Below are 16082 nucleotides of genomic sequence, written 5' to 3' on the forward strand. Positions count from 1 at the left end.
ATAAATAGGTACCGCTCCGGCGGGAAGGTAAACGGCGTTTCCGTGCGCTGCTCTGGTTTGCCAGAAGCAGCTTAGTCATGCTGGCCACATGACCCGGAAGCTGTATGCCGGCTCCCTCGGCCAATAAAGCGAGATGAGCGCCGCAACTCCAGAGTCGGCCACGACTGGACCTAATGGTCAGGGGTCCCTTTACCTTAATAACCCACTCTGGGACCTTATGGCGAAGCAAGGGTAAAAAAATCTAACATATTATCGTGGTTTTGGGAAGGGGATCAGTCTGGATGAAGCTCCAAACCCCAATTTTTGGTGTCCAGTACCAAGTGAAGGCTAGAATCTAGCAGAGGAAATTCCTGAACTAGTCAGACACATTTTTTTAAAAAATGGTTTTTATTTGATTTTACAAATGTAAATTTATAACAATACCGAATATTTATCTGTATATATTTCTCTGAATCGCAAGACTCCCCCCCCCCCATCCCCTCCATGGGTCCTATTGTCAACATTTTCAACTGCAAATTACAGTCATACCTTGGGTTGAATGCGCTTCGGGTTGAGCGCGTTCGAGTTGCACTCCGCGGCAACCCGGAAGTAACAGAGCCTTACTTCTGGGTTTCGCCGCTTGCGCATGCGCAGACGCTCAAAATGACGTCATGCACACGCACAGAAGCGGTGAAAAGCGACGTGTGCATGTGCAGACATGCTGTCGCTAGTTACGTTTGCTTCTAGATGCGAACGGGGCACTGGAATGGATCCCATTCGTATCTAGAGGTACCACTGTATTTCATAATCTCTATTTTATATCTGTCCATAGTGTTTGTTACATTACAAGTGAAATTAAAATCCTGCCAATGCTTTCGTCTGCTTGCAGTGGTCTCCTAAATTATAATCCCCCCCCCATTCTTTCTTGAAGTTTTTGTCTTCTTGGTTCCTGAGCTTTCGGGTCAGTTTTGCCATTTTGGCGTAGTTTAACAGCTTAGTTTGCCATTCCTCTCTGGTAGGGACTCTTCCTTCCATCTCTGGGCTAGTAGCATCCGTGCTGCTGTTGTCACTTACAAAAAAAGTCTTTTCTGCTCCTTTGGGATGTCGGTACCTTAGTCAGACACATTTCTTTGTAAGGCAATGACTTTATTGGTTGGCATCTGTCTGTCTCTGGAGACAAGGGTGTGCCAGTTAAGTACCTCCATCAACATCCCAAAATAATGAGCCAGGTTACAGAAGCTAAAACCAAGTGATGGGGCCCTCCAGGCAAATGGATGGGCCTTGACACCCCTAAGAGGACAAAAGCCAGAGAATTGTATAGGAGATGAGCTGGAAGCAGGCTGGGAGTTGGAGGCCAAGACACACTTGCTCTGTGCTGGATACAAAGCTGAGTGTTAATGCTGCAAACCCCTCCGTCTTATGCTCAGGTTGCATATATGTGTAAACAAAACCGTACAGTCATACCTCGGGTTAAAGTTGCTTCAGGTTGAGCGTTTTCAGGTTGCGCTCCGTAGCGACCCGGAAGTTAACGGAATGCGTTACTTCCAGGTTTCGCCGCTCACGCATATGGTCAAAATGGCACCACGTGCATGCGCAGAAGTGGCGTATCACGGCCCACGCATGTGCAGACATGGGTTGCATTCGCTTCAGGATGCGAATGAGGCTCCGGAACAGATCCTGTTCGTTTCCAGAGACAATATAGTCTCCGCTGACCTTCATTCAAAGCAAACCAAACCCTGAGAAAGTTCTAGTTCACTCCAGCGGAGATCCCTCCATGGGCCAGATTGTGCCCACACCAGTGATTTCCGGTGTCTGCGTCTGCACAGACGCGATTTCCAGCACCGCAGAAGCATGCTGGGACTTGCCGAGTGGGCGGCTCGGTTTGTGGGCAGCTCGTGGGCCAGTTAAACGAGCCCGTGGGCCGCTTGTGGCCCATGGGCCTTAGGTTGCTGACCCCTGCCCTAGATTCTCCAACTGCTCAGAGATTGGGATAATGATAATAAAGAAATAAATACCTTGTCTCTAATGTACATGTGCAAATGTTTAGTGCCACATGCATGAGTCTCAGGCTTAGGGGATCTTCGGGGGGCCCCTTGCACCCCCCCCAAATCAATGAGCATTGCCATTCCAATGGTGTGTAAGATGTATTAGCAACATTAAGTAGCACCTACCTGCATTGTATATTTAATCAAATGCAAGTATTTGTTATTTAAACTTTAAAAGAGAATGTCTTTTGTAGTTTTTATAGGAGCGGAAAGGAAACTAAAGGGTCCAACGACCAGGTCTCTCCCGGTAAAATCTAATTCTCACATTTCTGCCCCCTAGTTTCACAGTCCCCACCCAACCCAATATTAACCTTTCACTCGCCATAGCTTCTGATTTTTCAGTCATACTGAACTCTGTTTAGCTGCTCAGGTCCTTGGAAAACTCAAGAATTGAAATCGAGGAAGAACATCTGAAGTGTCAGCTGGATGAGGCCCAAAATATGGCAACCCGAGTGTTGACCCAAAAGAGAAAGAACAAATGCTTCCCATTCTTAAATCACCATCTCTAGATCTTCTGGATTAGAGAAGGGCTCTAAAACCAGGATAGGCTCATTGCCTCCATATTGACAAGTTTTTCTTTTTTTAAAAGCGCTGGGTACATTAAGACACCACCGTCCTGTGTAACTAAGCAAGGTTCGTTTTTTTTAATCAAGCATATTCTACACTGGCATTAATGCTGCCACAGTTGTGCTCAGCATTCAACAGCGCCCGAGTCATCAGGTCCCCGACTTCCCTGCGGTGTAGGCAGAGTCTCTTCTGATAACCGTTGTAGAAGCAGAAGCCCAGAGACAGGACAGCCAGCACAGCCAGCTCCAGGAGAAGGGCACCCACAGCAGGCGGCATTATATTTTGTTTTCCACCTGCCAAGAGAGAGAGCGAGCTTAGGAGTCTGCTTAATATAGAGTCAGAGCATTGGTCCCTCTAGCTCAGCACTTCCACCGACTGGCAGCAATGCTCCAGGGTTTCAGAGAGGGCGTTTTTTATTTCCATAATATTACCTAGAGATGCCAGGATTGGACCATTTGCAAGAAAGGCAGGTGCTCTGCCGCTGAGTTACAGCCCTTACCATCACCACCCCTCCTAGCATTTCTGGCATGCTTTCAGCTATTCAAAAACACCCAATTTATCTAGTGGTAAATGGCTGCCAGCTCACTTCTGGGCCCAATTCAATTAACCTTCAGGTAAACTGGTCCCAAGCCACTGAGGGCTCTACACACTGTTGTAAGATTTTAAGGTCTCAAATATAGAATAAATATTCAGAAATGCACACATATCTAAATATATGAACCGTGTGTCTGAAATAGTATGGGAGAGCAATCCTGAAGCCATTTTGAATCTTCCAATGACCTCAAATATTCCTCTGCAGTAAGGGAGGCCAATGGGGAAAGCCTTCCCATTGTCTTTTCAGTTATAAATTCTGTCTTAAGGGCATATTTGTGTATGAATAGGGTGAGCCTGTGACCTGGATTCAGGAACTAAAGTATTAACCATCATCCAGGCTGCCCAGTTAATGCAATCAGTGACCATTATCAGGTATTCTGGCAGGCAGGATTTCTGCTGTAGACTGCCTCCTTCTGTGATGTATGTATGATGTTTTAGGCGCGTGGTCTTGGGCTACAATTTCAAAGGTCTATAAGTGGTGTCCTCCTTTGAGCTGTACAGTGGTATCTCGGGTTACATACACTTCAAGTTACATACGCTTCAGGTTACAGACTCCGCTAACCCAGAAATAGTACCTCGGGTTAAGAACTTTGCTTCAGGATGAGAACAGAAATCGTGCTCCGGTGGCGCAGCGGCAGTGGGAGGCCCCATTAGCTAAAGTAGTGCTTCAGGTTAACAACAGTTTCAGGTTAAGAACGGACCTCTGGAACGAATTAAGTACTTAACCCGAGGTACCACTGTAAAAGGGCTCGCGCACCATTGGTTCCTCCTCCCTCCTGTGTGTGGTAAGTGGGGACCCTGTTGCAACAGTTCAATAAAGATCAGGCTTACTAGCTGCTTTGCTTCTCAATATTCTCTGGATGGCCTCTGTTATTTTCTCCTACCGATAGGGAACCCACTTAAGGACTCTATACGGGCTCTGGAATACCCCGTAAGGGAAAGGGAGCAGTTTTTATTATAACACAAACACACACAAACAGAGAGAAAGGGGGGGGGGGAGAGGAGAGAGAGATAAGACCACCTTGGTTTTAGCCCAGTGCATATTGTTGGATGACTTACCTTACCTTTGCGACTCCTCCTGACAGCAAGAGAGCCGTTTGCATCCAGCTCTCCATGGTCTCCATTTTGAGCCAGTTTCTGAATTGTGAAATGAGTCACCACCACGTTCGATTGCCGTGGACGGGCTTCCACAGACAGACCTGAAGAGAAGCGATGGATGCAGATTTTGGTACGACCAGTTCAATTGCTGCCCTGTCCATTTCCAGGGATGCGTTAAACAAACAAACAATTAAAAAGGTGTCGCAATACCTTCCAGATCTCTCTGGTGGCGAGACCCAGTCGCTCCACACGTCGAGTCACAGCAGCTGCACACAGAACTGGAAGGATCATCTAGGAGCTCCCATCTGTGGAGAGACGAAAAGCCGTCAACTTCTGAATTCAAGGGCTCATTGACACTTGCTTTTGCGCCACATTTATAGGCACAGCTGCGGGCTTTCCAGGTCTGTGACTAAGCAGGTTCTTTTTATTCCACCACTTTCATCTGGGAAAACCCGCATTTTACTGCTGAATTGACACAGGCGGCAGTTGGGTTTTCTGCTGCTTGCAGTTTGCTCCAATTCAGCAGGGGGGGAAATGTGGGTTTTCCCAGAGAAAGCAATGGGACGAAAAATGAAGAAGAAAAAGAAAAGGACATAGAAAGTCCAGAAAACATGGAGCAAAGGAAAGTGTGGATGAGGCTTGCAAAAGTCACAGACCTCACAGTATCCACACGCATGCTGGACTGATTCTTTCACCAAGCATTAGGATGAAAGGAAACTGATTTAGTCTTGCTTCCGGGCTCCGACTGCAAGCCTCATGTCTCTGGGAACTTTCTTCTGATGCAGCGCCTGCTTACATCAGGGGTTGGGGAACCCCAGGCCTCTGCCTGCCCCAGAGACCATTCCCATCACTAGTCCTGATCCACACCCTCTTAAAGGGGCTGGGCCCAACCGGAATGTGTCCCTGGAACTGCGATCCTGCCTCTTGCTTGCCTGGGATGGAGAAGGGTATCTGTGTGCAGAAACCTCTTTTGAATGGCTTGGAATGACAGGCTCCACTCCAAAAAGGAGTTGCTCCACCCACTTTTGCCTCTGGCCCCACCCACCACTTGCATCTTCTCCACCCCTCCCCTCAGAAGGCTGCATATGAAGAAATGAGGTCACTGGTCTGAATAAGGTCCTCCTGCCACTGGCTCATAGGGGATGACCTCCCAGCGATGTACCAAATGGGGTTTCCACAGCAACTGCAGATTTTGCATTGAACCCTCCTTCCTTAGCAGGGCCTGATGATGAGACCACTCTGCTCTAGAAACAGGCTCTTTGCCAGCTTGTTATTTCGGAGCAAGTCATAGACGCCCATGGAATGTTTTTTAAAATTTGAAATTGAGGGCCTGCCCATTTTGTGCGTGTGCACATACACATAGTCCAACATCCCTGGAGCGACATACCCGCCAACATTTCTCCAATGAAAATAGGGACATCCCATTCCATAATGATAATTTTACTATTTATACCCTACACATCTTACTGGGTTGCCCCAGTCAGTCTGGTAAGCTTCCAACGTATATAAAAAACACCATAAAACATTAAGGAAACTTCCCTATACAGGACTGCCTTCGGACAACTGAGGGGGCGGATAACTCCATACCCTCCAGCATTTCTCCAATGAATATAGGGATATCCTAAGGAAAAGTGGGACATTCCAAGATTTCTATATTCTAAGATTCCACCTAAACATTAGGAAGAACTTCCTGACAGTAAGAGCTGTTTGACAGTGGAATTTGCTGCCAAGGAGTGTGGTGGAGTCTCCTTCTTTGGAGGTCTTTAAGCAGAGGCTTGACAACCATATGTCAGGAGTGCTCTGATGGTGGTTTCCTGCTTGGCAGGGGGTTGGACTCGATGGCCCTTGTGGTCTATTCCAACTCTATGATTCTAAGATCAAATCAGAAACCGGGACAGCTTCTCTAAATCAGGGACGTCCCTGGAAAATAGGGACACTTGGAAGGTCTGGAACAAGCCTCTCAGTATTGGTCTTACTCAACACCCACTAGCCAAAAGACTCAGCACTCACAGATCCCTTCAGCAAAAACCTCTAACGAACAACCATTCCCCACATTCCTTACTTGTTCGTATCTCTGTGAAATGAGCAGGCCTTCCTCATGTGGTCGGCAGGTACAGCTGGGTCCCAGACTAAAACTTGGCAGTGAAGGTACACCTGCAAGAGGAATAGATTGTGTTCCTGGTGCTATTGGGACAGTCATACACAACCATGCTTAACTATTACAGTGGTACCTCAGGTTACATACGCTTCAGGTTACATACGCTTCAGGTTACACACTCTGCTAACCCAGAAATAGTGCTTCAGGTTAAGAACTTTGCTTCAGGATGAGAACAGAAATCGTGCTCCAGCGGCGCGGCGGCAGCTGGAGGCCCCATTAGCTAAAGTGGTGCTTCAGGTTAAGAAAAGTTTCAGGTTAAGAAAGGACCTCCGGAACGAATTAAGTACTTAACCCGAGGTACCACTGTATTTGTTGCTGCAGAGGAGGGCAACCAAGATGCTCAAGAGCAGGCCTCCTCAACCTTGGCCCTCCAGATGTTTTTGGCCTACAACTCCCATGATCCCTAGCTAGCTGGACCAGTGGTCAGGGATGATGGGAATTGTAGTCTCAAAACATCTGGAGGGCCGAGGTAGAGGAAGCCTGCTCAAGGGTCTGGAAATCAAGCCTTGTGAGGAACAGTTGAAGGAGCTGGGTGTGTCGAGCCTTAAAAAGAGGAAACAGAGGAGATATGATAGCCATCTTCAAATTTCTGAAGGGCTGTCACGTGGAAGATGGAGCAAGCTTGTTTTCTCTTTCTCTGGAGGGAAGGACTGGAACCAATGGCTTCGAGTTACAAGAAAGGAGATTCCGACTAAACATCAGGAAGAACTTTCTGGCAGCAAGAGCTGTTTGACAGTGGAAGGGTCTCCCTCAGGAGGTTGTGGACTCTCCTTCCTTAGAGGTTTTTAAGCAGAGGTTGGATGGCCATCTGCCACGGATGCTTTAGCGGAGATTCCTGCATTGCAGGGGGTTAGACTAGATGACTCTTGGGGTCCCTTCCACCTCTACGATTCTATGACTCTAACTGTTACACTGCTCACTTGTAAACTGCTTAGAAGTCATTTTAGCAAGTATAAAATAAAATATAAAATATCTACACATGCCTTCAACGCCACACGTGCCTGCAAAAGTTTTGAAGAGGACATCCTTCCCTTCGTTACATTACAGCCCCTCCAAGCAACAATGTGGTAGCATTGTGCCCGAGCACCACAGAACTAATAAAGTAGGATAAACCCACCACCTGCAGACCCCCTGCCATACTAGAACAGCCGGGAGCGGTCCCTGGCACCGCCCAAGACCAGTACTGCCATGGCTTGTGGCTTCCTCACAGGGATGTCGTATACAGCATAACCCAGGGTTCAGCAAACTTTTTCAGCAGGGGGCCGGGCCACTGTCCCTCAGACCTTGTCGGGGGCCGGACTATATTTTGGGGGAAAATATGAGCGAATTCCTATGCCCCACAAATAACCCAGAGATGCATTTTAAATAAAAGCACACATTCTACTCATGTACAAACACACTGATTCCCTGACCGTCTGTGGACTGGATTTAGAAGGCAATTGGGCCGGCTCTGGCCCATGGGCCTTAGTTTGCCTACCCATGGCATAACCCCTTATTTTGAAGGGTGCTTCCATGCAGTACCAGTGAGACCCTCAAACACAGGTGCAAGCTGAGAGTCTCCTTGCACAAGCATTACCAAAAGTGGTCTATTGCATGTTGAATGCAAGAAGTCCCGGGTTCAATCCCCACCATCAGGTTTATTAACTGCAAACACCCAAATTTGGGACCCCCTCCAAACCTGTGCCAAAGTTTCGCAGTCACTTTGTGGCATTTTACAGTGATAAGTCCCGAGTTTTGCAGCACCTTACAAATGGAGTAATTGATACAAACATGGGGTTCATAGTTAACACCCAAAAACTATTATAATTACAATTATTATTTCATTATTTATACCCCACCCATCTGGCTAGGTTTCCCCAGCCACTCTGGGCAGCTCCCAACAGAACACTAAAAGCAGAATAAAACTTCAAACATTAAAAACCTCCCTAAACAGGGCTGCCTTCAGATGTCTTTTAAAGATAAGATAGCTGCTTATTTCCTTCACATCTGAAGGGAGGGCGTTCCACAGGGCAGGTGCCACCACCGAGAAGGCCCACTGCCTAGTTCCCTGTAACCTAGCAATGAGGGAACTGCCAGTGTCTGGGCTGAACGATGGGGGTGGAGATGCTCCTTCAGGTATACTGGGCTGAGGCCGTTTAGGGCTTGAAACGTCAGCACCAACACTTTGAACTGTGCTCGGAAACATACTAGGAGCCAATGCAGGTCTTTCAGGACCGGTGTTATATGCTGTCCAAATCCCTTCAAACCAGTGCCGAAGTCTTGCAATAGTTTTGCAGCGTTTTGCAGTGAAAACCCCCATGTTTTGCAGTGCCCCACAAACTGGGTAACTGCTACTCAAACCTAGGGTCATCATAGCTATCCACATCTCCAAATAAGAGCTGGGAATGCTGGATGCTCAAAACTCTGCAGAGCCACTGTCAGTCACCTTAATGGGCCAACGCCGTGACTCAGAATAAGGCGGCTTCCTGGCCACGATGCAAAAGTACAGAATGTAGTACTGGGAGCGGAGTTCCGCCTCCATTCAAATAGGTTCCTAGCCCTGAGGCTACACAAAGCATGCATTAATGAGTCAACAACTGCCTGCTGAACAGCGGATGAGAGGTATCACTGCAAAATTGGAGGTTATTTCAGGAAATACTGGCGCAAGGCCTTTTAAGAGTTCAGTTACTTACATCAGTATCTATCTCAACGAATTCAAAGGCTTGCAGAGAAAGATGGAGCACTTCCGGAGTCTGTCTAGGGAGGAACCGGGAATTTGCAACCCTGCTGTCAACAAGGCACCTGCCCAAAACCCAACAAGAAATATATGTTTTAAAAAGCACATCTCATTCAGAGGACAAAATGCATCCAAAGTTTTTTTTTAGCAGATGCTACACAATTGTCTCTCGGGGCAAAAATCCAGGCGACACTGGCAGCTTCAAACAAAAAAATAACCGGGCACTTAAGTTTATTATGGATTGATGGCATTAATATCCCATCTTTTCTCCAGGGGTGGCAGGCAGAGGCCCCCCCTTGCATTTCATCCTCAAAACAACCCTGTGAGGTAGCTTATTTTATTTTATTTTCAAAAAAAATTTTATTAGTTTTCCAAATTTATAACAAACAAATCCACAAACATAAAAAGAAAACGTCAAAAAACAAACCAACGAACGAACATTTATCCTGATTGTAATAATTCCACTTTTGTTAACATTGTTGGGTGACTTCAATTCCCCTGGCTGAGTTTCCATATAAATCATTGTAGCAGTTTTCAAAACTATTTGGTAAGCTTGGTAAGGCTGTTCCCCTTCCATCCACAGAACTCAAAACCCCCCACAGTGCAGACTCACCCATGGTTTGCAATGACGACGTAACTCTGGGGCGATGTGCTCAGGTCTGGAGTTGTGGCAGCCACACACTCGTCCACAAAAACCTGCAAAGGCTGGTGGAAGGAACGCTGTACAGCAAACTGAATGTGGATCTGAGAGCCCAGGGAGAAGACGCTGGAGGATGAGGGAGCGCTGAAGTCCGCTGCAAAGACAGAAGAGGCAGCACTTTTAGGAGCAACGAATGGAAACAGTTTCCTACATTCTTTTGGGGGAACCCTCTGAGGGTGGGCACATGCCAGGGATGGGCAGAGCAAGGTGGAGCAAAGGGCAAGATTCTTTCTACAGCTGCCTATATTTCCCCAGATGCAACTCAGAGGGTGGCATTCAACTGCTCATGAGCAGACCCACTGGAAATAATGGACATCATGAAGGCCCAATCTGCACGATACATTTATAGCACTCTTATGACACGTCCTACGGGACCGCCTCTCCTGGTATGTCCCACGGAGGACCTTACGGTCTTCAAACAAAAACATCTTGGAGGTCCCAGGCCACAGGGAGGTTAGGCTGGCCTCAACTAGAGCCAGGGCTTTTTCGGCTGTGGCTCCGATCTGGTGGAACACTCTGTCACAAGAGACTAGGGCCCTGCTGGACTTGACATCTTTCCGCAGGGCCTGCAAGACAGAGCTGTTCCACCAGGCCTTTGGCCAAGGCACAGCCTGACCCCCTCCTCTGGTAATCCTCACATAACTCTAGACCAATGGTTGCCATTAATTTGATTTGAACTGATTTTATAATGAATTGATTTTACAATGCTGTATTATTTTACAGGGACACGGGTGGTGCTGTGGGTAAAAAGCCTCAGCGCCTAGGGCTTGACGATCGAGAGGTCGGCGGTTCGAATCCCCGCGGCGGGGTGCGCTCCTGTCGTTCAGTCCCAGCGTCTGCCAACCTAGCAGTTCGAAAGCACCCCGGGTGCAAGTAGATAAATAGGGACCGCTTACTAGCGGGAAGGTAAACGGCATTCCGTGTGCTGCGCTGGCTCGCCAGATGCAGCTTCGTCACGCTGGCCACGTGACCCGGAAGTGTCTCCGGACAGCGCTGGCTCCCGGCCTATAGAGTGAGATGAGCGCACAACCCTAGAGTCTGTCAAGACTGGCCCGTACGGGCAGGGGTACCTTAAAAAAAAAAATTTATTTTACTGTTGTTAGCCGCACTGAGCCTGGCTTCGGCTGGGGAGGGCGGGATATAAATAAATTTTTTTATTATTATTATTATTATTATTATTATTATTACATTGCATTTAGGCAGAGACTGGCCCAGGGTCACCCAGTGAGACTCATGGCCAGTGAGGATTCACAGCCTGGTCTCTCAGGTCCTGTCAGGCACTCTAACCAGACTCCAACATTGCACCACACTGACTGTCCACTTTAAAAGGCAATGGTTTCCTTCAGAGAATCTTGGGAGCTGTAGTTTGTTAAAGGTGCCAAGCATAATTTGAAGACTCCTGTTTCCCTCCAAAAACTACAATTCTCAGGCTTATTGAACAACCATCTTCTCTTTCCAGGGAACTCTTGGAAACTGTAGTTCAGGGAGGGAAATGAAGGCCCTTCTTAACAACTCTCAGCATGCTGAACTACAGTTCCCTGAACTCTCTGGGAGAAGCCACAGCTGTTTAAAGTGGTACGATACTGCTCTAAATGTATATAATACAGAGGGGGTCTAAGATAGGTCCGTTAATTTCAGTGTGCCTGCTCCAAGTAAAATTTAACCAGATGCCTCCCAGAGAATATTATACTTCTCCATCCAGCAACCAGGCAGAATTACCACAGTTCGATCACACATGCCACTGGAATTAGGAGGCTGCGCCTATCATTGGCTCCACCTATCAATGCATCTAGCTCCGCCTACTGTGAGCCTCCCCACCCCCACCCCACCCAGCTGGATCCTGTTGCTTACCATTCATTAAAGTGCCGGTGAACATTAGCCCACTGGAAGCAGAAAGATGGCCGGTGACCGTTGTCACTTGTGGAGGAGGAGTCGTCAAGCGCCCTGCGCTGGAAGAGAAGAGAGTCAGTCTCTCTTTGCGAGTGTTACAGCGAGCCACCTCAATGTGGACTAGGGGAGTGAAGCGACGAGATGGGCGCTGTGCATTCACCACTTCGAAGTTCCAAGTCGCAGCGCAACTGGGCTTATTTTCATGAGGTTGGAGAGAGCGTGGGAGCCTTACAATTCACTTGCATGTTTTAATTAAACATTAGGAAGAACTTTCTGAGGTTAAGAACTGTTCAAACAGTGGACTGGAACTTCAGTGGTACCTCGGGTTACTGGTACCTTGGGTTACAGACGCTTCAGGTTACAGACTCAGCTAACCTCAGGCTAAGAACTTTGCTTCCAGATGAGAACAGAAATCATGCAGTGGCAGCGCGGCACCAGCAGGAGGCCCCATTAGCTAAAGTGGTGCTTCAGGTTAAGAACAGTTTCAGGTTAAGAACAGACCTCAAGAATGAATTAAGTACTTAACCCGAGGTACCACTGTACCTCAGAAGTTGGTTGACTCTCTTGGAGGTTTTAAAACAGAGGCAGGATGGTCTTCTGTCAGTGATTATTTAGCTGCGATTCCTGCATTGCAGGAGACCCTGACAACTCTACCATTCTGAGAAATCTTCCAAACATGCCCCAAGTCACCCTTCCCTGTCCTGGCGCCCTCCAATCCCAGCTAACTGTGTATAAGATGGCAGCCTCAAGTCACTGAGGTCCAGCTCTGAGGGCCTTCTGGCGGTCCCCTCCCAGCGAGAAGCGAGGTTACAGGGGACCAGGCAGATGGCCTTCTCGGTGGTGGTGCCTGCCCTGTGGAACGCCCTCTCATCAGATGTCAAGGAAATAAACAACTAAATGACATTTAGAAGACATCTGAAGGCAGCCCTGCTAAGGGGAGTTTTTAATGACTGATGTTTTAATGCATTTTTAATCTTTGGTTGGAAGCCGCCCAGGGTGGCTTGGGAAACCCAGCCAGATGGGCAGGGTAGAAATAATATATTTATTATTATTATTATTATTATTATTTATTATTATTCATTTGTTCCCCCTCCTGCTCCAAGGAAGTAGCCCACATGCTTTTAAGAACTACTATATGAGAATTTTATTTTTTAAAAAATCAATTTGCTGCCTTAAGAACGCTGTGTTTCACCAATGGAAAGCTTTCCTGGTGGCTTTTGCAGATATCAGACTGTAGGTATATTCTTTGCAGATTTCTGCTGCAAAAGGGGGAAAACACTTTACAGGAACATTCCTCCCACAGCTGAACTCTTAACAGAGACGTGTTTGGATTCACAGCTTCAGCTCCACTTCTGACATCCATCCTCTTCACCCCAAATTGCCTTTCCCATGTCCACACATGCAGTGCTTACTCATAATTGGTACAGTTAATCCTCTCCATGAAAGGGCTCCTGCTGTAGAGATCGGACCGGGTGGATGGCGGCCTGTAGACCAGGCTACTAGAATACTCTACCATTGCGCCACAGATCTGCAAGAATAAAAAACTGAGACGTTAGCATCCAGATAATGGATGCTCAGCCAAAGCCCACATTCACACCATACGTTGAAAGCAGCATCATACCGCGTTAAGCAATCATGGCTTCCCCTAAAAATTCTGTGAGCTGTAGTAGTTCATGAAGGGTGCCAAGAATTGCTAAGAGACCCCACCTCCCCCCAAATTTCCCTCTCAGAGCTACAATAGCTAGAATGGCTTTCAGCTCAACCTCTCTTCCCAGGGAACTCTGGGAATTGTAGTTCTGCGAGGGGGAATAGGGGGTCTCTTCACAACTCCCAGCACCCTTAATAAACTACAGTTCCCAAAATACTTTATGGGAAGCCATGACTATATAAAGTGGAAATGTGATGCTTAAATGTATGGTATGAAAGTGAAGTGAGTTGTCGAAATTTCTGACTTTGCATCTAGATATGTAAATTTATTTTAATGCAGCCCATTTTGTAATTTTTAGGTATGCAATTGTTTTAAACCGTTTAATATAGGTTATTGTATTGCAAATCAATGCCTCGTGGAAAGTAATTCAAAGATGAAATAAATGATAATTCCCTGTTTAGGGAAGTTTCTAATGTTTGATGTCTTATAGTGTTTTTAATATTCTACTGGAAGCCGCCCAGAGTGGCTAGGGAAACCCAGGCAGATGGGTGGGGTACAAATAATAAATTATTATTATTATTATTATTGTTCTTAATTCAGCATATGCAAAGTTTAGTACTCAAATGTTCTCCCTTCAAGCCCCCCTCCCATTTCCTCTTTTTGGCAATGCATAGACGACAGGCTTTTACTATGGAAGTAATACGTATAGGTAAAGGTAAAGGGACTCCTGACCATTAGGCCCAGTCGTGACCGACTCTGGGGTTGTGGCGCTCATGTCACTTTACTGGCCGAGGGAGCCGGCGTACAGCTTCCAGGTCATGTGGCCAGCATGACTAAGCCGCTTCTGGTGAACCAGAGCAGTGCATAGAAACGTCGTTTACCTTCCTGCCAGAGTGGTACCTATTTATCTACTTGCACTTTGAGGTGCTTTCGAATTGCTAGGTTGACAGGAGCAGGGACAGAGCAACAGTAGCTCACCCCGTTTTCGATTCGAACCGCCGACCTTCTGATCTGCAAGTCCTAGGCTCTGCAGTTCAACCCACAGCGCCACCCGCGTCCCTATGGAAGTAATATACCCACCTTGAAATGGGAGCCCGCTTCAGTTCTTGAGACACAGAGAAGCTTCCGGGCATTTCTCTCCAAACCTCAATGAGGATCTTTCCTGCAGTTCACTCAATGGAGGCTGGTCCATTAGAACAAAGGGGGCATTGCCCCACCAACCTCAGTCTGTCCTCAGCCAGCTCCCACCAGCCTGCCTTCTTACTCACAGCTAGTCCCAGAGGCTGACTTGGAGTTCCCCTTCCGCCTCCTTATTCTCAGTGCTGCCTTTTTAGAATTCACGAGGGAAAAGGAGGAGGAGGAGCACAAAACAAGAATTTGTTAACTCATTCTGACATTGGCTTTGGTGCCACCTACTGTTGGGCTCCCTACCTTCCGCCCTACGAGCAACATTCTTCAGCTGCCTCCTGAGTGACCAGCAAGTCACCACAGCAGCCTGCAAAATCCTGGCCCCTCAGAACACTCACCAGCCGTGCAAAGCCACATTCCTTAAAGTGGTACTGGAAGTGGAAGAAGCCCTGCCGGTTGTCCTCAAAGGAAGGGGAGCAGCGGCCGAGGTGCAGATATTGCGGTTCCAGCCTGAGACCTGTGTCCCAAGGGTCCATCTTGACCACTAGATGGATGCTGGTCCTGTTGCATTTATAGGGCATGGAAGTTGCAGGTACTGCAGGGGGAGGGAGAAGAGTCAGAGCCGACAGATACCTAAAAGGCTTGTAATCGCAGGCAGATTGTAGGAAGGAGCTGGGCCTCTACGCCACTACTCTTAACCACAGTTCCTTGTTGCATCAGTGCTAACCACAGTGAAGGCTGATGAGATTCCTCCTCCTAACTGCCGGAAACAGCCCCAGACCCTGGTTTCAAGCCTTGGCTAAGAGAAGAGGCAAGGAACCTTTTTCAGAACGAGGGCCACATTTCCTCGTAGATACCCTTCTGGGGGCCACATGCCAGTGGTGGGCAAGTGTGGAGGCAAAAGTGAGTGGGTGGGGCAATTGATGCGGATGTTACCTTTGTGCAGTAATTTAACTTCTACACACACTTGCATACCCGCCTCTGGGCAAGCAAGGGGCATTACTGGTGTTCAAGGACAAATTCCAGCCGCGCAATAACCACTCAAGGAGGATACAAAGCAGGGCCAGTGAAGGGGTGTGGCCTGGCGAGAGTTCCAAGGGCCAGATAGAGAGGCTTGGAGAGCCAGATCTGGCCCCCGAGTCTAAGGTTCCTCTCATCTGGTTAAGGCTGGCAGGAAAAATTTGAGCCAGAGAATAAAAGCACACAATCCCATAGGGCTCCTTATTTTGTAATGTGCACCCCGCCCCAAAAAATGTGGATATGTTGCTATTTAAATACAGTGGTACCTCAGGTTACATACGCTTCAGGTTACAGACTCTGCTAACCCAGAAATAGTGCTTCAGGTTAAGAACTTTGCTTCAGGGTGAGAACAGAAATCGTGCAGCGGCGGCGGTGGGAGGCCCCATTAGCTAAAGTGGTGCTAAGAACGGGTTAAGAACAGTTTCAGGTTAAGTATGGACCTCTGGAATGAATTAAGTACTTAACCTGAGGTACCACTGTATTGGTTTATAGATTTTAGGTAAGCTGCCCTGTGTACTTTTGTAGATAGGGTATAAATG

The 16082-nt window shown here is 47.5% G+C and overlaps 3 protein-coding genes across 8 annotated transcripts in view; 2 read left to right on the plus strand and 1 right to left on the minus strand.

Annotated features, from left to right (window-relative positions):
* Nucleotides 1-6594, plus strand: part of CCDC157 (coiled-coil domain containing 157) — a 138522-nt gene extending 131928 nt beyond the window's left edge. Inside the window, exon 10 of one of the 2 annotated variants that reach the window (XM_083417685.1) lies at nucleotides 6536-6594. In XM_083417685.1, coding sequence (XP_083273811.1) covers nucleotides 6536-6579 — 44 coding nt within the window. In that variant the 3' untranslated portion in view covers nucleotides 6580-6594. Of the gene's footprint in view, nucleotides 1-3729; nucleotides 3773-6535 lie in introns of those variants that run through there. The other variant, XM_083417684.1, reaches the window with a different exon arrangement.
* LOC310666688 (uncharacterized protein) overlaps nucleotides 1-16082 on the plus strand; it is a 110961-nt gene that overhangs the window by 23826 nt on the left and 71053 nt on the right. The gene's annotated exons all lie outside the window — the stretch shown is intronic.
* LOC310666605 (uncharacterized protein) overlaps nucleotides 1-16082 on the minus strand; it is a 36004-nt gene that overhangs the window by 19063 nt on the left and 859 nt on the right. For 2 of the 5 annotated variants that reach the window (XR_014505971.1, XM_083417686.1), the window contains exons 2-9: nucleotides 14922-15118; nucleotides 13160-13275; nucleotides 11709-11806; nucleotides 9771-9951; nucleotides 9114-9222; nucleotides 6346-6437; nucleotides 4494-4588; nucleotides 4250-4384 (exon numbers count right to left, since the gene is read on the minus strand). Coding sequence is in view for 4 of the 5 variants with exons in the window: in XM_083417686.1 (XP_083273812.1) it covers nucleotides 4250-4384; nucleotides 4494-4588; nucleotides 6346-6437; nucleotides 9114-9222; nucleotides 9771-9951; nucleotides 11709-11806; nucleotides 13160-13275; nucleotides 14922-15118 (1023 nt within the window). In the remaining variant the exon portion in view is untranslated. Of the gene's footprint in view, nucleotides 1-4249; nucleotides 4385-4493; nucleotides 4589-6345; nucleotides 6438-9113; nucleotides 9223-9770; nucleotides 9952-11708; nucleotides 11807-13159; nucleotides 13276-14475; nucleotides 14731-14921; nucleotides 15119-15459; nucleotides 16008-16082 lie in introns of those variants that run through there. The other 3 variants (XM_083417687.1, XM_083417688.1, XM_083417689.1) reach the window with 3 other exon arrangements.

Source organism: Podarcis tiliguerta (genome assembly GCF_965153285.1).
Source record: "Podarcis tiliguerta genome assembly, chromosome: 16".
Lineage (NCBI taxonomy): Eukaryota > Metazoa > Chordata > Lepidosauria > Squamata > Lacertidae > Podarcis > Podarcis tiliguerta.